The 27,446-nt window shown below is 42.0% G+C and overlaps 1 protein-coding gene across 6 annotated transcripts in view; it reads right to left on the reverse strand.

The window, feature by feature from the left end:
• FGD5 (FYVE, RhoGEF and PH domain containing 5) overlaps window positions 1-27,446 on the reverse strand; it is a 102,075-nt gene that overhangs the window by 41,233 nt on the left and 33,396 nt on the right. For 3 of the 6 annotated variants that reach the window (XM_083795531.1, XM_083795533.1, XM_083795535.1), the window contains 7 exons: window positions 23,917-24,046; window positions 14,937-14,995; window positions 14,798-14,828; window positions 13,107-13,190; window positions 2,679-2,736; window positions 2,379-2,563; window positions 1,431-1,573 (listed from right to left, as the gene is read on the reverse strand). In XM_083795531.1, coding sequence (XP_083651657.1) covers window positions 1,431-1,573; window positions 2,379-2,563; window positions 2,679-2,736; window positions 13,107-13,190; window positions 14,798-14,828; window positions 14,937-14,995; window positions 23,917-24,046 — 690 coding nt within the window. The remainder of the gene's footprint in view (window positions 1-1,430; window positions 1,574-2,378; window positions 2,564-2,678; window positions 2,737-13,106; window positions 13,191-14,797; window positions 14,829-14,936; window positions 14,996-23,916; window positions 24,047-27,446) is intronic. The other 3 variants (XM_083795534.1, XM_083795536.1, XM_083795532.1) reach the window with 2 other exon arrangements.

The raw sequence follows: 27,446 nt of genomic DNA on the forward strand, positions 1-27,446 counted from the left end.
GGCCTCACCAGAGCCAAGTACAGGGGGACAATCACTTCCCTAGTCCTGCTGGCCACACTGTTTCTGATAAAAGCCAGGATGCTGTTGGCCTTCTTGGCCATCTGAGCACGCTGCTGGCTCATATTCAGCCAACTATCAACCAATACTCCCTGGTCCTTCTCTGCCAGGCAGTTTTCCAGCCACTTATCTCCCAGCCTGTAGTGCTGCTTGGGGTTGTTGTGCCCCAGGTGCAGGACCCGGCACTTCGCCTTGTTAAACTTCATACAGTTGGCCTCAGCCCATCGGTCCAGCCTATCCAGATCCTCCTGCAGAGCCTTCCTACCCTCGAGTAGATCGACACACGCAGCTAACTTGGTGTCATCTGCAAACTTACTGAGGGTGCACTTGATCCCCTCATATAGATCACTGATAAAGATATTGAAGAGAACTGGCCCCAGTACTGAGCCCTGGGGGATGCCACTAGTGACCAGCCTCCAACTGGATTTGATTCCATTCACCACGACTCTTTGGGCCCAGCTATCCAGCCAATTTTTAACCCAACAAAGCGTACGCCAGTCCAAGCCATGAGCAGCCGGTTTCTTCAGGAGAATGCTGTGGGAAACGGTGTCAAAAGCCTTACTGAAGTCAAGGTAGACCACATCCACAGCCTTTCCCTCGTCCACTAAGCGCGTCACTTTGTCATAGAAGAAGATTAGGTTCGTCAAGCAGGATCTGCCTTTCATAAACCCATGCTGACTGGGCCTGGTCGCCTGGTTGCCCTGCAAGTGTCACATCATGACACTCAAATGTCATGTACATGTACAGCATGTACAAGGAGAAAACAGGACAAAATCACAAAATAGGTTAGCAAGGACTGCTGCCAAATGGAAATTAACCCTGTGAGGGTGTTTGGCATAGGTGGAGTCCCTCTGCAGGCTGGTAGGGTCTGCTTGGCTTGGAAGCCTTGCTTTGGGGTTGGAGTGAGGGGTACTCCTCATCTGAGAGCTATGCAGTTGCTATGTAGATTTCTGTAAGTGAAGAATCTTCTTTAGAGTCAGCTCTGATGTCTGAAGCTGTTCTTGCCTTCCACAGCACGAGTCTGTGACCTACAGGCTATGTGTGTGAAGCCACTTGGTGATGAGTGTGAACTAGCTTGACTAAACATGCAAGGCAAAGGAAAGAGAGGATAATGTATATGCAACAGACTGTTGTTACAACGAGGCCATTTCAGAGCTGTGGGCTGTGCACTGTGGAAGTATTTCAGTATTTGCTTTCTCAGCCTAACAATCTGTATGTTTACTTCTTTTCTGTATGAAAAATCTGCCAAAGTAGTTCAGCTTCTTCTCCTTTCACCCCTGCTGGTATCCCAGCCTTGTTGCTGGGGGGGTCAAGGGAACACTGTGTCACAGAGGTTATGTTAAGGCTGTCAAGCTGTGCCATTCCTTACTTACCATTTAAGAACTCTTTCTTCCAGCTCTCCCAGGATCTCTTGGTGTAATTCATAAATCTCAGAGAGTTCACTTAAGCCCTGCTTGAGTTCAACCTCTTCCTGTTCATCTTCTCCAAGCACTTTCATGATACCTTCATATAAATCCTGTGAATAGCAACACAGAAATTAGGCAGACAGACAAAATTTCTTCTCTGAAATTATTATTACAATTTCTTGAATCCTAAACTCCACTTTCTAGGAATTCTAAGTTACACTATCCATAGTTATAGATTGTACTCAGTAGAGCAAGGAGATAATGCCATATATTTTATTGCATCCATTAGTTCATACACATTTTCATCTGATTCCACAATGCTGTGAACACAAAATTTAACATTTCACCTGACCAAGCCATCAGACCTTATGTATACAATGAGTTTCTTATCTTTTTATTTACCTTCGTTTTTTTCCCCTGCTTTTCTGGGTGTAGTTGATCTCATTTTCTAGTGTTTCTTAACCAGAAACATAATTTTAAAAAATGAAGGATGAGAATGTCATCACCTTATAGGTCCATGATATATATATATATATATATATATAAAAAAACCTTCTACATGTCTTGTGTTGAAAATTGCTGCACTTGTCGCCAAATCCAAATTTAAAGAGAGGAAGAAGCAGTAAGTTTAAGCTATGAAACAAATAATTTTCCATATGAAACTGAGACCTTTTTTCCTCATTTTAGACGTGCCTTTGATCCAGTGTGCACGGGAGTATTTTCCTCAATATTAAAATGTATCCACCTCTGGCAAGGGCTCTGGGACTGCTGGCTGACAGCAGGCTCAATGTGAGCCAGCAGTGTGCCCTGGCAGCCAAAAGGGCAAACTGCATTTTGAGGTGCATTAAACACAGCTTAGTCAGCTGGTCAAAAGAGGCGATTCTCCCGCTATATTTAGCATTGGTGCGGCCTCACCTTGAATATTCCGTGCAGTTCTGGGCTGCACAATCTAAAAAGGATGTTAAGGTCCTTGAAAGCATCCAGAGGAGGGCAACAACGCTGGCAAAAGTGCAGGAAAGCATGTCCTGTGAGGAGAGGTTGAGGATGCTTGGGCTGTCTGGAGAAGGCCAAGAGGCGACCTCCTTGCTCTCTGCAACTCCCTGAGGAGGGGAAGCACAGAGGCAGACACTGGTCATTGATGACAGGACACATGGGGAATGGCACAGAGATGCACTGGGGGAGGTTTAGACTGGACGTGAGGAAAAATTTCTTTACCGTGAGAGTGGTCCAACACTGGAACAGGCTTCCTAGCAAGGCAGTTGATGTCCCATGCCTGTCAGTGTTAAATAGGCATTTGGACAATGCCCTCATTAATATGCTTTAGCATTTAGTTAGCCTTGAAGTGCTCAGGCAGTTGGACTTTGTAGGTAAATGATATTTGTAGGTCTCTTCCCACTGAATTCTATTCTATTCTATTCTATTCTATTCTATTCTATTCTATTCTATTCTATTCTATTCTATTCTATTCTATTCTATTCTATTCTATTCTATTCTATTCTATTCTATTCTATTCTATTCCATTCCATTCCATTCCATTCCATTCCATTCCATTCCATTCCATTCCATTCCATTCCATTCCATTCCATTCCATTCCATTCCACTCCACTCCACTCCACTCCACTCCACTCTACTCTACTCTACTCTACTCTACTCTACTCTAGTATACAGTAGCACACTTTTTTAAGACTGCATAGTGAAATGTTTCCCCAGCTTAGACCTAGAGATGAGGAATAAGGCATCCATCTGAAACTGCAGGGATAATTTGTATTAGATTCACAGGGATTAGAAAATCATTCCAAGTGCATACAGCAATTTTTTGTGTGTGTCCAAAACATTGTTTAATGTCTCCTTAATCCAGAGCTCTGGATGCTGAAATGTTTCCAGGTCAAAGCCAAATTCCTGCACAATCCATCTTCTCAGCTTCAAACTTGTGAAGGTGCTCTGGCTCGCACCTGGCTATACCTCAAGAGACTTTAGCCACTCTGATGCCCTGATTCTTTCCAGGTTCCTACCAGCCACTGCTGTTTCCTCTGCCTCCTGCTGCCAGATGCATTCCCTCTTTACAAGCAGTGGCAAGAGGAACTGAGGCATTTAGAGCTGCCTGACTCTGCTGAAGTCTGCAATGCAAACCATGGCAGTAGGATCTAAGGCAATGCACGACACAGCAAGGCAGAAATGCCAGCACTGTGTAGAGGTATTGCTAACTGTTGCTAACAAAGGCAGATTCTGGCTGCCTTTGCCACAAGCTAGACCACTGCAACCACATAGTTTATCTTCATAGCACTATCTGGTGTTCAAAAGCAGCAGCCTTCATTCGGTAAAATTAAGTGGCTGTAATTTCAGCACCTGATTTGTCAGTATTGCTACAGAGTGAAACTACGTGAATAGCATTAGCATAGTATCCTGTATTTTTCTGGGGATGATTCTGCAGCACTGTTACAGGTTTAATTCTTCTCTGTATTCCTTGCAAATAGATGACTGAGTCAGGCCGGTGTGATGGGCAGGTCAGCTGGGCTTACAGTTGGATTTCACATTTCTGCTAGTCAGGTCTTCATGGGCAAAATATCTGAATCTCAGTTTCTCTATGAAAATAAGTGAACAATTAGAAACCTACGTGCCTCCCAGTTTGTGATAAGAGCAGAAACTGAGCAGTCATATAGAAAGGCCCAGAAACTTGTTCTGTGAGTGCCTTTTCCAATCTTTTTCTGCATCCCAATAAGTCATGAAGTGTGTAGAGTTTTTATTGAACAAGATGAGGAAAAAAGGAGTAAGAGTGAAAAACCAAGTAAATAATCAAAACACCACCTCAGTAGAGAGGCCACATTAACTGTGAGATTTGAAAGCTCCTGATGACTCGTTTTGGCACAGCAGCTGCAGACTAGGAGGTTGCAAAGCTTCCTGCCTTATAAAAATACTATCTGTCCTTATCTGACCTTCCTTTCCTTTTTGTTTGTGAAGGAAAGGTTAGGGGACTGCAGCATTCTCTCTTATTGCTAACCAGTCTACACATGCTGGCTTTTTCCAGTAAGTACCTTAAATTTTGTCAGCCTTTGGGCCAAGTGGGGAAGCCAGGTTAGTATCTTTCCACTGATCCTGTCAGCCTGATGGTGTTGATGGTTTCTGTGACTTTGTTGCCTTAGATCATTAGAGTAACTACGCAAGCTGCAGCCACGTCTCAGCTGCTCATCATCCCAAAAGATACTGTCCAGACAAAAGCAGCTCTGAGTAAAGTAGCAGGAGGGGTCTAAATAATTTCTTCAGCCAGAAGAGGCAGTTCAACTGCACACTTTATGCACAAGGCTCTATCTCCATCAGATCACAGCAGCACGAACAGCAAAGCATTAAAAGCATCTGTCACTACGTGTTTCATCCAAAACCCCCTGAACCACCTGAAACAACTAAAGGTTTCTGGACATAGCTATGTTCTATGATTAGCACTGACTAGATTGTTTGCCAGCTCCAACGTGTGCTAAATTTCTGTGCAGTGAATGTAGTGCTGGCAGATAGCTTTTCTGGGGATGACAGAAATCTGCCAAGGCTAAAGGATTTGAATCAAATACTCAGACACGCAAATTCAGAACACAGCCCATGAGGCCCTAGGAAGATACAGACTCTAACATCACTTCTATACATCTGTGTTGGTTTTCTTTTTTTTTTTCCTGTGGTTTTTGACGCATGGTAACAAATGTGGATCAAGCTTGTATCAGCTAATGTCAGGCTTTTGTAATGAATGATTATTCTGTGGCCACAGTTTGAAAAGACAATTTATTTGGAGAAGGTTTTGGTGGTTGTTTTTTAACATGATCACTTGAGAACTGCTGTACTATTGTGTTCAAACAGACAGATGTTCTAATAGCCATAGGGGAGAAATCTGTCAATTCTCTATTTTTTTTTTTTTAAGTTCAGCATTAAAAATACTTGAACAGGGACTTAGTGGCTGAATAAGACTTAGACTGACTGACTTTGAAGTCAGGAGGGAGCATATTGGTATGATATGGTCTAGTGTAATCTGGTCTGTAGTACAGATCACAAGACTTAGCAGAATATAGCATTCATAACAAAACAACCAATCTTGATTTATGATGGAATACACTATATATACCATCTGTTATGAATATGCTAACAATGCAACCTGAAAACAAAAAAAAAAAAAAGGAAAAAGCCACAAAAGATGCTTTTGGTGATCTCATGAAGGGTCAGGTAGATCCTAACCACATATAAAGCCCAAGTATCTACTCACAGCAGAGCTAGTGTTAGAGCCCTGGTTGGCGTCCTGCTCATGCTAAAGCCATCACATCAGGAATCATAGAACAGTTTGGGTTGGAAGGGACCTTAAAGGTCATCTAGTTGTTGTTCTAGGAGTTGTTCTTCCAGCAGGTTTGCAGCTGAGCTCTGCCTCAGTCCAAAATCTATTGTGAAGAAAAGCTTCAGTGTCCAACCAGTCTGGCCAGATTTGTGCTGTTAATGACTTTTTTTTCACACACTACTCTGTAAACAGTGAGTTATTATTGAAACCAATGTTTTCCAAAGATATGTTAAAAACATTCTCTGTCCATAGACGCCAATTCATCAGAAAAAAAAAAAAAAAAGCAGCTGCATAAAAATCGCTGAGAAGGTGATTCTACCCGTTGAGTTACTAGAAATGGCAGCTAGATTTTTCCACTCAGAGACCATTTCCTGGCCTCTTACCCCGCTGTATGTGGTGTGGCCAAATATGCTGTGAAAGGAAGCGGGGCTTGATAAAATGCAACCTCTAAGGTCACACAGCACATTGAAAGATGCCAAGCTCCTTCAATCTGGCCCTGAACCAGGATGGGATAGGTTGAGTATCCTCTGTCAGGATCGAGTGATCATGAAACCTATTGCCAAAAAGTCAAATTCTGTTCCTTGAAATTTTAGAGACAATCTTATGAGTTTCCCTGGTCTGTACTCGGATTTCCCACAGCATTTCTTACAAATCTGGCTTCTGTCAATTAAAAAGTTTAGACGTACACGCTGTAATTAGAGAGGAGTCTGAAAGAAACAATTTCCATGAAACCTGGTAACGTCCAGGTATGAACAGCTCAGAAGCTCTGAGTATGTTTCACCGGGGATCCATATTTTACACTAGATGGTTCACTTCAGTTTGATTAAATCAAGGTAGCTGTATTGATTTCAGCATGCTGGAAATCTGGCTGGTATAACTGTGGTCCTGCTGAAAAGTTCCATAAGGAGCCCGAGGGCCTCTGAGCAGATTACTGCAAGCTTCCTCTCTCCTCACCTATAGGAACCAGCTCCTGATAAGTTTTTAGTCTCCTCACAGCATTCCTGGCTTTTCTGTTGTAATGCTGTCGACTGCAAGGCACACACCGACTCACTATGAACTGGAATATCTAATAGACACCAGCCAAAAGAAAAGTTGCACATGAGCTGCAGTTTTTCAGCAACTATGACAGATGAAGCATTTGTTTTCTGAAAAGCCACTACAACTAGGTAAAAAAAATCATCATGATGATATTTTTCTTTCTAACTAACTATATCCTGGATAAAATGACATCACAAAAAAATCTGAAAGAGTATTACTATGTTTTCTAATTACCTGGGTCTAATTTCCATGTGTCTTGTCCCAGTACAACAAATAATCTCAACATTGTGCTATTCTAGCTCTCATTTTTTCTGGTGTGTGAGGGAGGCTATCTATGTATTCCAGCAACTGTATACTCTAGATACTTTCCAGCCATCTAAGCCAGTCAAACCATCTTCTGGGTACTTTTCCTAACTGAAAGGAATCTGCAATTTCTCAAAGTCCTCAGTCATCATAATTAATCCAGACTGGGGAAAGAAAAAGAATCCAAAGGGTTCTTTCAACTCACTGTGCCTGGGGAAGTGAATAGCGATGTGCTTAAGTAACCTATTTTGTTATAGAAATGTCATTTATTCCAAAATAACTGAACAGCTCTGTGTCTATCCATTTTCCATCATAGTGGTGCAACAAGATTAACACTCCTTTCCCATAGCATCTCAGTGGATTTAATTAGTCACTAATTGCTGGCTTCTTTGATCATAATGAATTCTAAGACAAATTATTTAATGGCAGTTGCCTGGATAGCTAGCCTTCTAATGATTAATAAAAGAAGGAGGTGCAGAGCAGTAAGCACTATAAACATAAAAAAAAAAATTGTGTCACTGTTGAAAATGCTGAGTGCCTGGGAAGCCATTAATCAAATGCAAAGTGCTTTTCTGGTCCCACTAACTCTAATCAGTCACGGCACCTGAAGGTCTCCAAGTCTGTCACCCATTCGCCACATTTGAACACAGAAGGTACTAAACACAAAGTTCATATAATTCTCTGTTGAGTCAAAAATTGTTTAGAAGACACACATGAACCAAAGTCATTCAGTTTGAGGCTGTGACATGGTGGCCACAGAGCTCAATCTCACCCAGGGGTATGTGAGCCTTCACAGCTTACTCCTGTCTTACACCTGTTCCTGCATCAGTGTTCAAGCATGCATGTGAAAGCATTATCCAGGCTGGCTAGGTGACACAGAAGGTTAGCAGCTGTACTATGAAGATGCATTTTTGAAACACAAAACATTTCTTTATATTTTGAGTACCCATAAATAAACCCTTTATAGCCATCCAATGACCAATTAATTCCCTAACATCCCATAAATAAACTCTACAAATAATTTAGTGAAACAAAGAGGACCAAAACCCACGGCCAAAAATATTTTTCTTTCTCCCCTTTTCTTTGTGCACATCACTAACACAAGTTAAATTTTTTTTCACCAAGAATGCCTCTGGAGAATTTCGGTTCTCTTCTGGAAATGGCGGCTATATCCTGGAGCCTGTTATAAAGGCATCAGACAGGGAGGAATGCAGCTTTTGTTTCAACAAGGTGTTATGGTTTAGGTGGAGCGTTGCCTAACTGGCACATGTCTGGCTCTTGGAGTAGAACGTGGTACCCTCTGTGAGGTGGTGAGGCTCACTGTAGGGTGAAGGGATATGAGGCACTTTAGAGATGCTGGCAGTGCCAATGTTAAGAGGACACATTTAGTATAAGATAGTTTTGGAAAAGCCACTTCACTTTGCTGTTTAGGTGCTTAGCTCAAATCAACTGTAGCAATTCTGTATGCATATCAAAAGTCATTTTACAAGATGGATACATATTGCAGTCCTTTCTGCATTTCAGCCCTGCTCCCAGTTAGCTTTTATCAACCTGAGAATATTTAACCTCAGAGGAGCATAGTCACAGGAACCAAAACTAATCTTTTGTCAGATATATTACTGCTTTAGGCAAGTAGTTTACCCAGGAGAAAAAAACTGCCTGGATGTATGTGTAAATTATCTTAATTTGCTCTGATGGGTGACTTGTCTTCTTTAACTTCTACTTGAAAATATTCTAACAATACAGTAATTCAGTCTGAATCTAGATTGTTTGCTTTTTTTCTGTTAAAATTGCTCAAGAAATGCTGATCAGTTGCTAGATCTCCTTGTTTTCTGTTCTTATCTGTTTGTCTACAGAAGCAGCAGTGTATAACTTGCTAATCCAATCATAATGGAAATCCTAGTTCCTGTATATTGTTTACATTGGCAGAAAAAGAGAAAGGTGTACAACACCATTGTAATGTAATAGAAGGTGAGACAGCATCAGAGAGCAGAAGGTGAGACAGCATCTGCCGGCAGGACTGGAGGTTCCTTTTCATAGGCTCTCAGCACTGTGCTCCTAACATCAGGTCTGCGCTTGAGCCAGACAGAAATTATGAATTTACAGTGTGCGGTGATGACTGTAGAGCAAATCCATGCTTAACAGTTCAAGAGAAGTACTTGAAAGGAAGAACGTTTCTGTGACCAAAAAGTGTTCATTGAAACTAGAAGGGTCACATTGCTAGACTCTGTAACTGGGCTAGAAAAGGTCTGAATGCCTGCAGTAGTATGTTCAAGGTCTTGGGTGCTGAAGCAAAGTCTCTACCTGTTTGTTCCCTGTTGCATGGTCTCACTGCAGTCAGAGCACCATGTGCCTACCTGTTATACCCATCAATGAACCACCACGAACTGTGTCCCACACTTTTGGCAGCATTCATATATATGCCCTTTTTGTAGACACCCTTTTCTCTCTCTTTCACCCATGAAAAGATATTCCCTGCAGCAGGGCTCTGTTACAAAGAAGCTTCCACCTGCAATAATGCATAGACCAGAAAAGAATTTAACTGCTTCCCAGATTCCAAATTATCTTCATGATGTTGATAAGGAGGGAAAGAAATCTTAATTCGGATGGAGACTCTTACAGCGCTCTGAAGAAGCTAATAATCCGCTATTCTTGCAGTCATCTGTCAGAGAAAAACTGTAAATTTATACCAGCCAAAGGTCTGACCTCTAACGCTATCATGGTTGTATCAGCTTTCCTGCTTCTAGTTCAACTCTATTAAAGAACTGAAAAAGACTGATGATTGAATAAATTCACCTATGATATTTTCACAGTTTTTAGGGAGAATCCTGGCTGGGGAGATCTGTAAGTTTCCATATAAGGAACAAAGCTGAGAAAAAATGCAAAAAGGGACTGAATAGAGCAGATTTGTTAGTGGAAAACCATAACCATTTTTCTGCCTCAGTTGCCAGGTGGAGATAGTGACACTTTAACCGCAGAAATCATGACTGCACGCAGTATATTTACCGTACCCACACCACAACTTCCACCTAACATCTGGACTTCTATACTTTTCAAATAATAATGGCACATGCATGCATCCAGAAATCACTTTTCATATCTAGAATCGCAAATGCTTCCCAAGTCAAGCAGATGTTTTAATGCATTGGTAATATTAGGAAGCGAGTATTTTTGACCCTTTGTGAATGAGCCAGGGAGGACAACAGACAATCCTTCTGCAGCTCAGACTTTATATAATTGAAGTCTACATTGATCACATAAAATTGTGCAGACTTTTACAGCCACTCACACTTCTAAAATGAAGGTGGATTCAACAGATACTATATATCAGAGGCTCCAAGTCTCTTTTAGATGTCTAGGCATTACACTTGAGGGGAGGATGAAAAGTTCAAAGGGAGAGAAAAGGGTATCCATAGTAGAGCTGAACACAGGCATGAGATGCCAAGTTTGCCTCATGGATGTATCATCATTACAGGCAGCAGCTGCTCTCCTAATTATGAAAGCAAAAGTGGCAGCCCTGAATTAAAAAGTGGCACATCTCCTGTAGCAGAATGAGTGACCCTTGATCTGCACTGAACAGTTGATCTTCCCAAACTTCTCATTACTGAGCCCAGCACAAACAATGCCAGATGAACAGCAGAAAACACAGACTACCACAGCAGACACAATTAGTCTCTTATCCTGCCCCTGCAGGGTACAATCTAGGTCAGGAACCCTGACTTCAGCACACACTCACATGCAGACAAATGCACACATTCATCCTCTGTAAATCAGCGTCAGAACTGGCAAACTGTAAAATGTGCATTGCAAATACTGTACCAATGGGGCTTATTACCAGGGAATTGTCCTTGTGCCAAGTGAGGTAGTATGATTTCCCTCTTCTTTTAAGAGATATACTGATGATCTGAAAGCTATTTTGGCTCAGTGTTCCACTGCAGGAGCTCTCTGGAAGATACATGGTTATTTTCCCACTGCTGAAGGCCACAATGAATAAATGAATGAGAAAAAAATCAGCCTACTGTAAGTGAGGGTAGGCCATTATTTTGTGGCACTGCATCTCAGGCTTTTATAATAGCTTCAGAAGGCTTAACAGCCAACTATCCCTTCATTTATTCAGCCCAGTCCATTCACTAAAGCATTTCATTTGGAAAATAATGACTTGATTGGTCCAGAAGAACTTTGAATGTCATCCAAGAAATTTACAGCAGTAAAAAAGGCTCAGCCAATCATACACTGGGAGTGTAAATACTTAGAAAGATGGAGTTCTGTTTCGTCTAATGTAATAGTGGCTCCTGAATCAGATAATGTTTATTTTTTGTTCTTGAGAATGTGCTACCCACAAGAATTCTGAAAGTAGAGATTAACCAGCGAGTCTGACTTCATGATAATCTGCATTTAGGTCCTTTTAAGTTAATGACTTGGGAACTAAGATGATTTTGTTCTTTTCTGAGAGTTACTTTGCAGTCAGGAGTCTTGCAATTCCCAGTGCAGGACTAGATCCCATACTGCTGCAAAGACAGGGGAACCAGCACGTTATATTTATTCACATTTTTATTCCAGACTATCTCCAAATGCCAAGGAAGCATAAATCTGAGTCTTGATGTTTGGAAGAATTGTGTACCATTGTTATGACAAAAATGCAAATCAGGATTCAGGAATTTGAACACTGAGGTATTTGGGGCAGATGTTCTTTCAGTGCAGTGCTGCCCTTTTGGGTACCTTAATTTGCTAAACGCTTTGGAGGGAAGTAATAATGACTTCAAGGGGTTCTATGCACAAAAAAAAAAAAAAGACGTTCTGTACAAAGGCAAAAGACAAAATGAACATGAACATGATACACTATCAAGCAAATGCTTAATCCCATGCAGAGTGGGATCCTGAGGCATTCTAAGTCACACTAACTTTGCTCTGTATATATTTAGTAAAGTAATTGGAAACAGACTGGCTGAATGGAAGCAAATAAACCAGATTCCTGGTCCTCCAAGGTGATGCGTGAAACATCAGAAAGCAACCTGCAACATTTTTGTTCAGCAGCAAGCATTAAAATGAAGACAAGTGCAGACTACATTACTGGGGTAAAAAATAGGAGACATGAACATCAAAATTTGAGGATTAAATAATTATGGAATAAATGCAAAGGTTAATCAACTTCAGAAAACTAAATCTTGAATAACAAGAGATCAGGGACTGCTTTGGACTGCAAGGCCCAGCCAGTCCCATCTGCTCAGTCCAGAATGAGTTCTTAACTCCCAGCTCCAAAGAACTGCATTGCATTTAAGCAGGGCAAATAACAGCTAACCCTTTAGGTTATTATCACTACTACCACACCAACTGATACCAACTTTGTGAGCTAACACAATGTTTCCACTCTTTCAGTTCAATAGCAGAGTAGATGTATGGAAATGTCATCATTTTGGCAATCAATCAATTTATTAAAGTCTCTGCTGAATGACCAGATTCCTGTTATGCTGAATGAATAGCTCCTCCAGCTGAGCCTGGAAATGAGATGGGAAACTGCTCCTGTTGCAGGCTTAAGAAAAGCCTTTTTTCCTTTCTGAAAGCAGCTAGGGTGTGGTTTAGTTCCTTGCCTTTCTCACTAACATATGGGTTTATTTAAGAAAATGAGTCTCGAGACTTCAAGATGAGCACTTAGAAACTGTTTTTTTGAGAAAGGTGGTGGTGAGGAACAGAGAGAAATGTCTGCCTGTGCTGAGAGGTGCTGACATGGAAGCTTTTGGTCTTAGCTGGCCATGAATGGTGTTTTGCAGCTTGAGTGCAGTTTGTTGACTGTGTAGTCACTGGTGGCTGCTAGTGACATCTGTCAGTGGGACCTGTGTCAACAGTGAATGCACAGTGAAGAGGTATTTTCTACTGATGTGATTATTCCTAATGCTATTCAAATATGCAGAAAGGAGTAATTAGTTCATTGTAACCACTATGATAGTATTGGGAAGCCTCAGGTAGGCAATATTATCTCTGTAGTCTGAGGGACTTACTTGTAAAATTGGTAGTGGTTTCTCTAGATGTCCTGAATATGACATTGGGCAACAGGTGAACATGAAGATCCAACAGTTGGTGGGCTGGGAAAGATAATGTTGCTGTGACTGTGGCCTTCTAGACTGATTGTGATTGCAAGAAAGAAACCTGCAAGTTATTTGTGAATGCCACTACAGCAGGTACACCAGCCGATAGCAGCAGAGATGGGGTATGCTAGGGATATAGGCACCTGATAAAAACACAGAAACTAAACCCTGATCCCATTCCTATAAAGATTTTTGATCTATTCTAAACTGTGGAGTGTGAAAACGTTTGTCTCTTCTACCTCAGTCTCTAACCAAGGTGCCATTCATATATCCTCACAATTGAAAAAGCCAACCCATAGAAAAAAATCAAATCTTATCTTTCTTGGTGACTCTGCTGGAAAAAGCCTCCAGTAGCTTCTAAAGGAATGCATGCATTTGGCGATGAGGGAGGAAGGATACTTTTCCACTGCAGAAAAAAATCATTAACCAAAACAGTGCACCCAAAATCTCATTCTGAAAAAGATAGTGATCTTTTTGATCTTTCTAACTTGAGATGATGGGAACTGGGACAGGGAAACTGACATTTCACAACCCCTGAGTGGCTCTGCAAACCACTGCATTCACTCAATGTTTATTTTAGGCCCATCTAAAATTTTAATTTGAAAATTTTAACTCCTCTTCTGGTTCTCTAACCTTCATACCTAAGGAAATAATGCAGAACACTGGTAAGATCCCTCTATTGGAGTGGGATTGGCAGGCATGGCAACAAAATCCCAGCAAAAGAGGATTCAGTGGAGCATTCTGGACTGTATATACAAGACTGTAACATCTATAAAACCCAAACAAGTGCTTACAAATAAACATGATGATCGGCAGAAATAGAAGAACTTTCTCATCATAACACAGCTGTTACCAGTATCTTTTCCCTGATACATTAACCAGCTAATCCGAACCTAATAATTAAGTATCATAAAAGCAGAGACAATTTCCCTCATGCCTTATAACTGTAATTCCAGGACTGACAGGCCAGGCTCTGGATAATGCTTATTATTTTCTGTAATAAACATTTCTGCTTAGAAAGTGGATGAGTTCCCCAACAGGAGAGCAGAGAGTCGTCAAATTTTTGGGGCAAGCCAAGAAAACTCTTTGGTTTTATTCCCTCATATCTTTGAGCCAACATCGGAGTGCTGCAGCAGATAAAATTAGCATTCAAGCAGACTTTTCCTTAACTAACCTATGAGCTGTAATTTTTATGAGGATTCTTTTTATTAGGGATTACCAATAGCTTGGAGTCCATCCAGCTGGAGGGGAACAGTAGGCACTTGCATCCATAAATGTTTCTAAATTAAAAATTTCTAGGGTTTACCCGTTTATCACCATCTCCTTCTCAGAACTAGGCTTACTCAGCATATTACACCAGTCTCAGAGCCCCAGTAAGTGCTGTTGGCCAATGCTTTTCCACATGAATGAGAAATGCTAGACTTTGGAATCCAAAGCAAGAGCACATCAGTGGCAGACATATTCCTTTACAATGCTTCAAAAAGCATTGCTCCACAGTAAGCCATTCTTCCTCAAATTCACTTCTGTCCCTTCAATGCTTTTACGTCTCTTAAATTGCAGCTAAGACAGCAATTAGATTTCAGTGATTAAAATGATTTACTTACCATACATGACTGCTGGAGCATCTCCACATATCTGGGGAAAGAAACAAACTTTATTCATTGCCATTGCTGAATAAATAAGGGTAGATTGCACAGGTTCTGTTTTAGGATAGCAACAGACAGGTTGTAACAATAAACTCACACTTTTTCTGAAGACATCAGCTCCTGGGCAATGAGGTAAGCACTGGACTGGCCTTCCTTCTGTCAACAGCAAAACCCAGAAACAATTAAGAGATGTCTCACACCAAGAAGGAAAACAGTATTAGAGAGCACTTTGAACTGACATATTCCTTCAGTAAAGATAGGGACCAGGTTTTTATTCTTTGCTGTTCAGTGTTTGGCTTCCTGGAGTCCTTTCCATGACAGGAAAGGACTCCAGGACATGTTTGTGTAATTCAGGTACTAATGGTATAGTACAACATAATAGCTGCTAAGGTTTAAAAAATTGTGTTCTTATGGAAAAAAAAGAGAAAATTTCTGTTGATTTTTACAAGTCCAAAATTTGTCAGAGATGCAGAAAATGTTTAGCTTTGAATAAGCTAGCTTCATGGCTGTAAAGGCTCTTAACACGTTTACTACTCTCAATCAAATGGAAATGGGAATTTGTTATCAAAATGCTCATATTCCAAAGTATTCTGACTGCTGTGAGACCTGTGGAAGCAAACAAGGCAAATGACTTTATCGCTTACTAAACAAAATGTCTAAATTAAATGGTCATAAGCGTCTCCAGAAAGCAGTTCATTACTCCTGCAGGCAACATTGTTTGAAATCTCAGTGACATCTACAGAACTGGCAGACACCTCATTAGACACAGAAACCTGTGAAAGAACCAAAGTGTATAGCTGTAAGGTGCAAGTGGCTAATAAGGGTATTTTGGTCCTATGTCATGACTCACTCTTATGATAAGAAATGAACAAATTGTGGAAATATTTACTGACAGGAATCTACTATGGAAAGTTGGACTTAAGTAGCAGTGGTGAAGTAGGGAACTAGAACAGTCTAGCAGTAGTAAAGAAAAGCAGCCTTCATTGATCTAAAGTGGGTCAGGGGAAATGTGTTCAGCAGAAAGAGTTAGTGACATTGTGTGCCAGACCAGCTGTTCTGGAAACCCATTGCTTACAGATCCTGCTTCTGAAAGCCTACTCAGGAGAGACTGGGACTTGCTGAGATGTGATGCAGTCTCTTGGTGCAACAGGTGGAAAGTTGGTGTTTACACCTTCTCCACCAATTCTGCATGAGGGGGCTGCTAAGTGTCAGGAAACAAACATGAAGCTTAATTGAGACCCCTCGTAAAAGTATAAATGTTGACATCTCAAACCAGGCTTGACAGATCAATAAACAGTTAAGTACTCACATTGTAACAACAAATTTAAGCAGTAAAAAATGTCTAAGCCAGTGGAAGGTAAATACAGACTTTCTCCTCTCTGTCCTTTTTCCCTATCAGCACTCCTTTGGGATGCAGGTGTCCTGGCACAAGTGAAAATGGCTTGGCTGGGTGCCGGAGCCGTGGCACGGGCTGCCCAGAGGCTGCGGGGTCTCTTCCTTGGGGGTCTGAAGTAGCCACCTGGGCGTGGGCCTGGGCACCTTGCTTGGGGTGGCCATGGTGGGGCAGGGGGGACCAGAGGGACCCAGAGGTCCCTGCCCACCTCTGCCAGTCTGTGAGCTTCTTTTTGCATCTTTAGCTTACTGCCGTGTACTTCTACTGGGAGACAGCTGAAGATTGCAAGAGACAAAGGAAATAGAGAATGAACAGTTCATTAATCTCAGATGACTGACGCATCTCTCCTTTAGCACCAGGAGTCTAAGTATATATCCCCTAGTGCTTTGTTCCTTCTGCCTGATAAGGGCCAAAGAACATTCTTTGAATCACTTTTTTTGGAGAACTACACTACATTTTAATAAAATGCATTAGGAACATCTGTTTTTTCCATAGTTTCACTTTTCTGCTTAAGGCTACACTGTCAGCAAATATTTCATTGCCCATTTCGCCCGGCTCCAGTTTGTGAACACCTCTCGAAGATCACAGTGTGCCCCTCCTGGTTGTCCCCACTGCTGGAGGAACACACCAGAAGCACTGAGTTTTCTCTCCTCTCTCATTTCCTCTACACAGGTAGAGCACAGCAAATGAAGGGAGAGTGTCTCTGTCTGGGTCACCTAGACTGATGCTGGCTGCCCAGCGCATCCTCTGTGGACAAGCCTGGCTCCACACTGCCAAGACACGGAGTCCATTTCCCCAGCAATCCAGGCTGTCTCTCCATTTGCATACACACATTGTTGAACTCCGTAATTCCTCTTGTGATTAATATGTCTTAGCCAAGAGACAAAACACGGGGACCCCGGTGTCACATGACCTGTCTAGGGCAAGTTGGAGACAGTGTCTCTAGGCGTTGCCTGTCTTGTGTTATTTAATTGCTGTTTGTTTAACCAGGAAATGAACTCTGAGATTGACGACAGTGTCCAGAGACAGACTTCTGGGAACAGGGAATAGAGGGGGTGCAGGTCCCTCAACCATAAGGTTTCTAAAACAAAATCCAAGTGATTATTATAACACAGCCACACTACCACCTTTTTGGTAATCTTTTCTCCCCGCGGTGTGGGACCTTTCCAGTTCCCACTTGGGAACCTCCCACTGGAGGTTGCGCTCCAGGCCCTGCTGAGAGCTTCTGCTTAACAGAGAGAGGCCAGGAGGCCATCTGGAAACCCTGGCAATCTGCCACTTTGAGTCTTCTTGTCTCAGAGCTTCATCACCTCATCCTCCCCATTCTCTCTACTCTGAAAAACATGCTGGTGCTAGGAAGGTTGCAAATACAAAAGCACTTAAACCAAGTTAGGAGCTTGTACAGCTGCTACAGCTCAGCTGATCAGTGTAACTTGCTAGACAAAGGTGGTACTGTGCAATTATCTCTCCAAAGGGTACTGAACTAAGCCCAACAGGCCTCCAAAAGGTTATCAAGTTTACTGATGGAAAACTAGAGTTGTCTAGTGGGGTACTAGAGGTATCTTGTGACTTGATCAGAGTTTCTCCTCCAAAAGCCAGAGTATCCCAATGTATAATGAAGCATCAGAAATCTTTTCCTTAGAACAACAGCATAAAAACCTAAAAGCTTTTAGGTCTTAACACAGCACACATGTGAGGACAGCTGAAGTTAATTATTAGTCTTAGGCAGTTTGAACTGAACAGCTTTAGGTTTCACGTCCCTTTTGTGCCTCCTGACAGAAAAAAAACTTTTGGGTTGAGAAGGGGCAAGCAGTGAACAGTATGCCTGTGAATGATGGCTAATTGCCCATGCAGAGCCTACTGATGTGGCACATCACCTTCCCTTCTCTGTGTCGTAGGCATCCCATTACTGTAGGGATGATGTCTCCCCACGGAGTCATTTATACACTCTGGCTTTGCTCTGGGCAATGCCAAGGCATTTGACCTGGACCCTCAACGGCCATGCTTTGATGAGATGGTACTACAGTGCCTGTGCCAGTCACTGCTCTCTGAGCCCAGTGCCCACACACAGTTGAGCTGGCCTAGCTGTTTGCAGAACCATGATGAGAACCAGATTGCCGTTCTGATCCAGGTTAAATATCATGGGGCTGAGGGAAAATCTGCCTCCATGGGGCTGAAACAGGGTTATATGGCTTAAGTGCAGCACAGGCAAATCAAAGAACTGTTCACTAGAGCTGAAGCATTAGTACTGCACAAGCCATTTGAGTACTCAGGAAGAAACCCTTTGCATTTGAAAAGCAGGGTAACTAGCTAAGACACCAAATCAGCAGCTCCATTTCCATGTTTACTGCTGCCTTACCATGCTGACGTGGACAAACTACATCCCTTTGTCCATTTTCACATCTGTGTGTCTTATTTTGCAGACCCCTCAGGGTAGGTGTGTTGTAGCGTTGTGCTGGATGGTACCCAGCACAACAGTGCTACTGTTGCTATCAGAGGCTTAGAGCAGTTTGCAAGCTTCAGCCTCTGAGCTGAGTGACTTCATAATGCCCCTTTTGTAACTATTATGAACTATCTAGTAGTTCACAATGATGTCACAGTGGTGCCAACAGTAAACTGAGGCACTATGAGAACAAGTGGCTTTTTCAAGCTGGGTCTGTGAATCAGTGAGAGGAAATGCAGTCCACATCTTTTGCCTCCCAGGCCCCTTCCTTGAAGAGCTAGATTGCAGCTCCCCTGGGGAAACTGTGTAATGCTATAAATCAAGAGTTGTCCCCTGAAAGGCGTCTGAATTAGGTGCTTCCTCAAGGCACACAAATCTGTCACTCCCAACTCCAGCATATGTTTGGGTTGTGTACGTGAAGGTTAAAGGTTTGCAAAACAGAATGATTAATGGAGCCTGGAAACCAAGCCCACCCAGTGGAAATGCATAAGGAGCAGCAAAGGCAGTTGTGCGTACAGCTACCACTAGACAGTAGCTGCCCTGCTTGCTGTGAGACCTTTGTGACTGAGCTCAGTGTTCCCTCATTGTGAGTGGCACAGATGCCCTCCACGTGCCATGCTGGGTTGCGGCCCTCCTTTTTGGACACTGCCTTTTGTTTTGGTACCTGGGAGTAGCGTGGAGCCTACCTCTAGGGCTGCCCTTTCACAAGCACAGTGCTAGGGATCATTTCTGTATGGAGTTCTCCTTTGTGCCCCCCCCAGCAAAGCACCATGTAATTGTAACGAGCACCCCTCTGGTCTCGCTGGGATTCAGCATGAAAAAACTAAGTCTTAAACGACTAGTCAAAATGCTTTGAGTTTTCATTGCCATAAAATCCAGCCACATCTGGTATGAATTCATTTTCTTTTATGTCATTATATTCTGGTTATGTGTTATCTACCTCACTAGAGATTTTCCCATTTTGCCAGCAGGGTAAGAGAAGATCATATCTCTCATATCCTGGCTGTGTACAGTTCCTTGTAACATATTGCTGGTTTTAGGGTGAAACTAGACAGTATTTGCATACAGATTGGTTTACTTTTCGATTTCCCATAGAGTTAACTGGCAGACATATCTGTATTCTGGGTGAGAGAACTGTCTTTTATGCTCCAGCTATGGCTTTATTACTTGTCTTAGGATTTGTATTAATTTATTTCCTGAGTACTCGATAGACTATAATTTTTAAAGGTACTCACACAGATTAATCACATTCTTTTCTTACTATTCTTCTGAGGATCCCTTCAGTTCTTCAGGTCAAACTCCCTGCTGTGTTTATAGACAGGTTTAAGAGAACATTTGTAATTGTTCCATTGCCTAGTGTTTTAATGTAAGGTTTGCTCTATGTCATTCCTAAATACAACAGAGTTCTTAAAATAGCTTATGCTGCTACAATATTCCTAGCATTCTCTGTTTACCCAGCCATTGCCTTCTCCTTCCAAAGGAACCCTGTAAAGAAATACTTAGACTCTTATCACAGTGGTGGAAATTGTTGATCTCAGTCTAAATGCCTTCCATTCACTACTGGGGTCGTTTTTAAGCCCATCACTTTGTTCAATCCACACCCCTTAGCATACATGTGACATACAGTCTGGGTCAAACAGCGTGATGGAAATAGCTCTTGAAGCTGAGTCCAAGGCAACATGTTCTGGTGTTGCTACAGGAACATGGCTCTTCTACAAGACACTCAAGAAAATAATTCTTAAACTGGCAGCCCCTTTCCAAGCTCAGTTTGGATTTGCTCTCTAGTCAAATCTGAACAGTTAAGCTCAGGATTTATCTGGTTTTCAGCAGAAAAAAAAAAAAAAAAAGCTTGAATCCAGCTCAATGGTAACATGAAAAATCTGGGGTTCTACAACCTGGACTTGGAGCATTTGTCTAGTGAGAGAAGGTTCAGAGGTGGAAGATGTAGGGAAGGTCATTATTTTATTTAAGTGGTTTGTTCTTAACTGGAATCCTTAACTCCAATTTTTTTTCTCTGTGTGCACCTCAAATGTCATCATATAACCTTGAGAGCCCAATACAGAACAGTCATGTGTCACCTTCTGATAAATTGGAAGGAATTTAATTAAATGAGCATATATAAAAGACAAATGAATGAGGAATGGCCCAGGAGCTCTTGCAAATTAGCTTAGCAGGAGGAAAAAAAGTGTGAAGCTTCATCTGTAATGTAAGTGAAGGGCATCACTTTTTATAATACAGCCATATAGAATCATAAAGGTTAAGAATACTTAGAGCATTCTCCACCTGGGAGTTCTCTAGGTTGTTATTGCATGCCAGCAGAATGAAGAGAGAAGGAAATAACATGCTCATTTAACCAGAAAGAGTGAATTTTCACTGTCAGTCTTACATAGAAGAATCAAAACTACCACGTGATTTCTGATGACAAATGCTCTGCTTCACAGGGTCTACGGTACACCTAGTGGAATAAAGGCAAAATCTGGAACCCCACCTCCTGTTCTACATTTTTAAACCTGCCTCATTCCAAAAAGGCTTTTTAGTAGTGAAACTTCTTGTAACACAATAGAGATGAAAGCCCCTCTTTGCTTTTTAAAATAAAGTTGATAATGTCAAAAGTACCTCAACATATACTATTGGCTATGATTCAAATTGTTTACAGAACAGGGGTTCCAGCAGGCCCTAAAAATTTTTCCACACTCATGTGAATCTGGTCCCCAGGAGGGCAGGGATTCAAAGAAGCCCAGCTGTTGAAACAATTCCAGGAAAAGTGTGTACAAAGCTGATTTTTAAAATTATTTTTACTTTAAAAAATGAGCCTTAAAAAGAAACATTACAGGAAAAAAATCTGCTGCAAACTGGATATCTTGCAATTCTCTGCCAAGAAGGCTAGGAGAAAGCAAGTGAGAAAAAAAATGAAACACTATGCTTTCATTTTCATACAGATGAAGCGAAAGGCAATAAGTAGAATCTAGCTCAATGCAAATGCAAATCATACATCTGGACACGGGTAGGAGATTTGATCATCTGGGTTGTTTCAGGTCTTCATTTAAACTAAGTTTCCCTAAGGAGGGGAAAACCAGAAATCAAACCAACAAACCCCAGAGGGTTCTTTTTTGTGTTTGCATATGTGTTTTTTTCTAAATCCAAATTCAGCTCCTAGTAGGCCAGCCCAAAACAGTTATTTTAACAAAAATAACTCATTTCCAAATCCATGGTACTATTTTTGGCATCTACACCAACATGTTTTTGCCAGTTCTTCCCAAGTGACAGTGCTTCTGAACTCTTTCATGTTTTACAGCCACCCTGTGTTGTCCTGAGGATTTTGCTCCAAGTGATACATCACTTCACTGGGGAGCTGGACAACTTGTTTGCCCTTTGTCATTGCCAAGTCAGGCTTTGACAGGGCAGCTAATGTTCCCTTGGCACCCAAAAGATTTGCGTGCAAAGACAACAAAAGGAGGCAGGAGCAGTAAGGTAGAAAACACAGTCCTGTCTGTCCCTTGTGAAGATACCAGCGCTTTCTGAGGCAAGAGCTGTGAACGGATGGAATTTATCCCATTCACTCTTAATTACGGTGAACTGGAAGCCCTTATTTCTGACAGAATCTTCAATGAGGTCTGTGGGGGACATTGGAAGATTCTCATACCGTTACTGTTCTGCTACTAGCATGGGAGAAAGAGTACAGTTAAATATATTGCATCCTTCATTTCAGGACCCTGCACTGACTGTTTTCCCTATCAAATTGGCCCTTTCATGGGCATCTTTCGGTTATTGCTTCACACAGCCTGCAGTAGCAGCACTGAAGCTGTTAGAGGGTGGAGAGTTCTGATGTCAGAACTCTGGCTGCCCAGATCAGGTGTCTCCTGTTAAGAGCCTGGGTCCTGGGGACAGCTGGGACATGCAGCGTTTGACAGGATGGTTCCCAGGACTTCCTTAGTCTGTCCAAAGTGAAGCCTGCAGTGTCTTTGGCCCTCATGAGGCTACAAGAACAAAGAAGCTCAAAGGTCTCCCTGTGTCAATTCCAGATCTTTTCTTGGACCTGCATACAAGCACAGGCCCCTGACTTGGCATATTAAACAAAGGGCTTAGCCTAGAATGAAATTGCTGCTGCTCCAACCTCCTTTTACAGTCTGTAGCTAGAGCCCAGTGACTGCAGGAGGGCTAATCCTCCTACAGCTAGAATTAAACCTGGCAGAAAAGGTTATGTGTACCCTTCCGGCCTGTTTCTTGTCAGGCTAAATAGCCACATGCTCTAATTCATCAGCCAGCTTGGAAATAACAGCCAGTATTCAGATGTGGCTGTTCTAAGACAGCTCCCTAGGAGCTTGGAGAAGCCAGGTCTTCTGCGTGCCGTGATCCTTGCTGACAATCAGCTTGGGAAACCAAGTCTGATCAAACAAACAGTCCTGTGCTCATGTTTTCTATCAGGCATGTGTAGAGATTTGGTTTGTATTAGCCCTAAGAGCTAGAGGGATACCTCCAGACAGACTCTAAAGCACATGCTTGCTCTGTAAGTGCTGCCTTCTGCTGTGACAGCTAAAAAGTGTGGTTACCCCAGCACAACAAAAAATAAAAAGGCATGAAATGCAGTAAGGGAAATAAAAATGCAATTTCCTAATATCTTCAGTAAAAACCTACAAAAATGTCAATAAAATTGTTTTTAGCAGCCTTAAATTTCCTTCCAAGTGCTTGGTGGTTATATGCATTTCCCATTTGGACTTGAGGCACAATTTTCTTGTCAATTCTCCACTGGCATCATAACTAAATGCTGAGAAACATGATGGGCTTAGGTAACACACTAGTGTGTGCTCTGTAAATGCTCACGGTTTGCTAGCTAACTAGTAAAACTAGAAGGGAAAATATTTTTCATTTAACAGGAATTGTCACAACTTTAAGGGCTTTTCCCTTTCCAAAACAGTGTGAAAACAAGCAGCCAAAAAAAATCATACATATCAGAGGAAAAAAAAGATTAGATTGCTTGTGACCATTTCATTTGTTTCAAGTCAACAAAGAGCTCAAACCACAATCTGTTCCAACAGCATGTTTGTCATTGTTTTATTCAGTGTAGCTTTAAAATTCTCAAGACTGCATCCAGATCCTTCTCATAAGTGAGAAGTTTTTCATTACATTCATGTCAAGCCTTTCCTATTGGCTATATTGCCTCCACTATCCATCTTAGAACAGCAGTTCCTTGGCTCTGCCACATGCTACAGGGGTAAATTGTTGCTAGTGCAGCTCTTTTACCTTGTTGATGAGGCTGGGATCACCCTGGCTGCTTTCCTCGTCTTCTGAACTCTTTTGTTCCTCATCTGATGTGATGACCTCCACGGGTATCACAGAGACCGGGCACACCTTGTAAGGCTCAGTGTAGGCACTGTAGAGAAAGAACAGACCAGCTCATCGGCAGTATTCCCAGACACCTGCTGTTGCTCAGACACAGCAAATCCACACATTGCACAGCTCTAAACACTCAGGGGACCGGGTGTCCCCGCAGACCCTCTAGGCTTGGAAGCAAGATTTCTCAAGCTTTGTGTTTTGTTGCCAAGTTAAACAGCAACCATTTAGACAAGTAGAAGAATCTGAATGGAGCAGTGGGAAATTAAGTGAACTCATTCAAGTATACCTATAGGATCAGTTTTCTGGCTCAGTTTGGAACAAAAAGTTTGACTGGGTGCATACATAATTGCAACTAGAACTTGTTTGTTCTTCCTGAGACATCCCTCAAAATGGATGTAATAAAATCATACTAACATTTCAGTGCTTAGTAGAAATGGAAATTAAACATTGTAAGTTTTCTGTGAAAACATTAAAAGGATAAGAAAAGTGTAATTATAATACCATTGGAATTACAGCACAAGGTAACTCAGATCTCATCATCCTTGAGTTGTTTCAAGGGAATCCAGAAAATCCAGAAAAAGCAATGCGATTGAAAGTGCTGAATCTGTTAATGTAATACAGTCCAAGGATTTCCCAGCATTATTTTTCTTTCAGGAAAATATAACACACACACACACATATATATTTAGATTTAAATTGCCAGTTATTTCAAATCCTTCACAAAGCATGACTAAAGGTAGGTTCTCCAGATAGTGCCTGCCCTTTGTGTTTGAAAGGTGTCTTTTATTGCTGATCTCGATGTGCCTAGTGACAAATTGCAGACAGTGGATTTGGTTAAACCCCTGTCTCCTGGATTGCAGTCTTCCAAATATGGTTACCACGCAGATGCTCACAGGTTGTGTTGAGGTTATCCTCTTGCCTGGTCTTTTAAATGAAATGGGTGAATGTATCAGTGTCATACTATGCCTCCTATCATTTAATCATTCTAAAATCTCTGAACTTTATCTAATAATCCATTAGCATTATCCAATTTTACTAACCATTTTAGTACCATTTTTTACTACCAGACAGTTTTGGTGCAGTTGTTGGTGCTTCAACACAAGACTTGATTTTACAGCACTGGTAATAGGACTGCCAAGTATAACAGTGATAACACCAACCTATTCCCCACCTGACTTTACTCTGCTTTTATATTCATGGATCAGATTGGTGGTTTTGGCCTTAGCATCACTGTGGGAGCTTATATCCAGCTTATTCACCACAGTGGCCTTATTTTACATATTTCCAGGAGTCGGTTCCAGTGTTCAGCCAATAGGGCAAGCCTGTTGTCTTTAGACAAAACCTGACATTTGTGGGTATTACAGTAGAATGCTGGGGAGTTTCAGGGAAGGGTCAGGCTGAGTGTTAGTAAAAGGTTTTTCACCAAGAAGGTGGTCGGGCACTGAACAGGCTCCCCAGGGATGTGGTCACGGCACTGAGCCTGCTGGAGTTCAAGGAGCATTTGGACAATGATCTCAGACATAGGATCTGATTTTTGGGTGGTCGCACGTGGAGCTAGTAGTTGGACTTGACGATCCTTGTGGGTCCCTTCCAACTCAGGATATTCTATGATGGCTTGTCCAGCCGAACTGGTCTGAACACCAGCATGCCTTATTTAGTGTTTATGATTTCTTTAGTCTTCATTGCCTCTGAAATCTTTTTAATGTGCTTTTGCAGCTCTGCTTCATTTCTTTATTTCTTTATTTTTCTTTGGCCTTCCAGGGGGGGATCCCAGCTGTGAGCAAATCCAAAGCCTCAAAGCCAATGCTAGAGTGACAGGCAGCTGGGCAATTATGGGTTAATATAAGTGGGAGGGCAATGAAGAAAGAGACTCCTGAAGCCGCTGACCAGACTCACATTTCCTTTCAGAAAGGAAACTCCATTTCTGCATTCACTTCCAAGCTGCAAAGAGTGGTCTGTGTCTGCCATGCAGGTGTGGCTGCTCGCCTTTCCTTCATGTGCAGAGGCAAGTAGCTCCCACAAGCTGCCCCATGCATTTGCCACAGCGGGATGGACTGAGCAGCTGCACTGTTCCTCACCATTGTCTTCTCTTGTTTATTATTAGTGTCTGCAGTTTTTCAGTGTGGGCGGCATCACAGCGCTTCCGAAACCCTGCCTAGCTACAACAACAAAGGGGCCTCTGTGGATCAGCTCCACCCCTGACTTCCACACTTTTGTTGATGCTAATTGCTTTATTATTGGACCCAAAGAGGAGGCTTGTCATGCTCCCAGACCCTGACATGCATATGACTCTAAAGACAACCTGCCTCATCGCTCAGTAATGATAAAATAAAACCTCCTGATGGAGAGTTGCTCATACTAAAAGTAGTGCTGGGGTGAAACTGGGGACACGTGAGTTGTTCCAGGTATGTTTAGATAAAATTGTTTTGTTTTAAGGGGCATTTCTCTATTGGATCTCCTACTCCCAGCTGGTACCCATATCTGGGTCTATCCTCAAGCTCAGTCCAGCATTTGGAATAGTTCTGATTTTCATCCTGTAACCTTTTCCCTCACTAATAAATTGATATTATTAAACTCACAGAGGTCAGACAGGGAGAGAGAGAGAAAGAGGCAGCACCACTGATTCATTGGGTTTTACTTCAGGCCGGCTCAAGCTCTTTCTTCTGTTCCGCTTTCATCTTACAATTCATCTAAACTCCATCTCAATTGCTCTTTTGACCTGTTTGCTTTGTCCTTATCCTTAGCCAACCTTAGACTACCCTCAATGCCTTGATGCTAGTGGAATTTTTCTGATGAAAGGTGTTGTATCTGTCTACCAAGGCAAATCCCCATGCAACTTGAAATCTCTCATATTGCTCACTCCAAGAGTTGAGGAAAACAAGATATCAGTAGAGCAAAGAAATGGTGAGCAATACTGGCCTGGCAGTTCGAAATTGCATATATTGGGTTGTCGCACACTGGAACAGGCTCCCCAGGGAAGCAGTCACTGCACCAAGCCTCTTGGAGTTTAAGAAGCATTTGGACCATGCACTTAGTCACATGGTCTGAATTTTTGGGTAGACCTGTGTGGTGCCAGGAGTTGGACTTGATGATCCTTATGGGTCCCTTCCAACTCAGGATATTCTATGATTCTATGATTCTATATGTCTTAGTGAATAAATGCATGGTCTGCCCCTGCATGGAGGTAAGAACACCAGCTTCTCAGGGCACATTTTCACATACAGAAGTGTGGTTCAGGGTGTCAGCTGTGGTAAGTGATGACAGATCTAATAACTGTCTGAGTCTTTTGTGTAATATCAGTGCACAGGTAACTGAAAGGCCTCATTTATTCCCTGGCATGAACAAACAGCATGTTACTCCTGCTTTACAGTTCCTTCTCCCACCTCAGATGAACACACAGCTTTTGCATGCTGCTGTGTTTACTCCTTCGTCCTCAA

The sequence above is a fragment of the Anser anser genome (genome assembly GCF_964211835.1).
Source record: "Anser anser genome assembly, chromosome: 12".
In the NCBI taxonomy this organism is placed as follows: Eukaryota; Metazoa; Chordata; class Aves; order Anseriformes; family Anatidae; genus Anser; species Anser anser.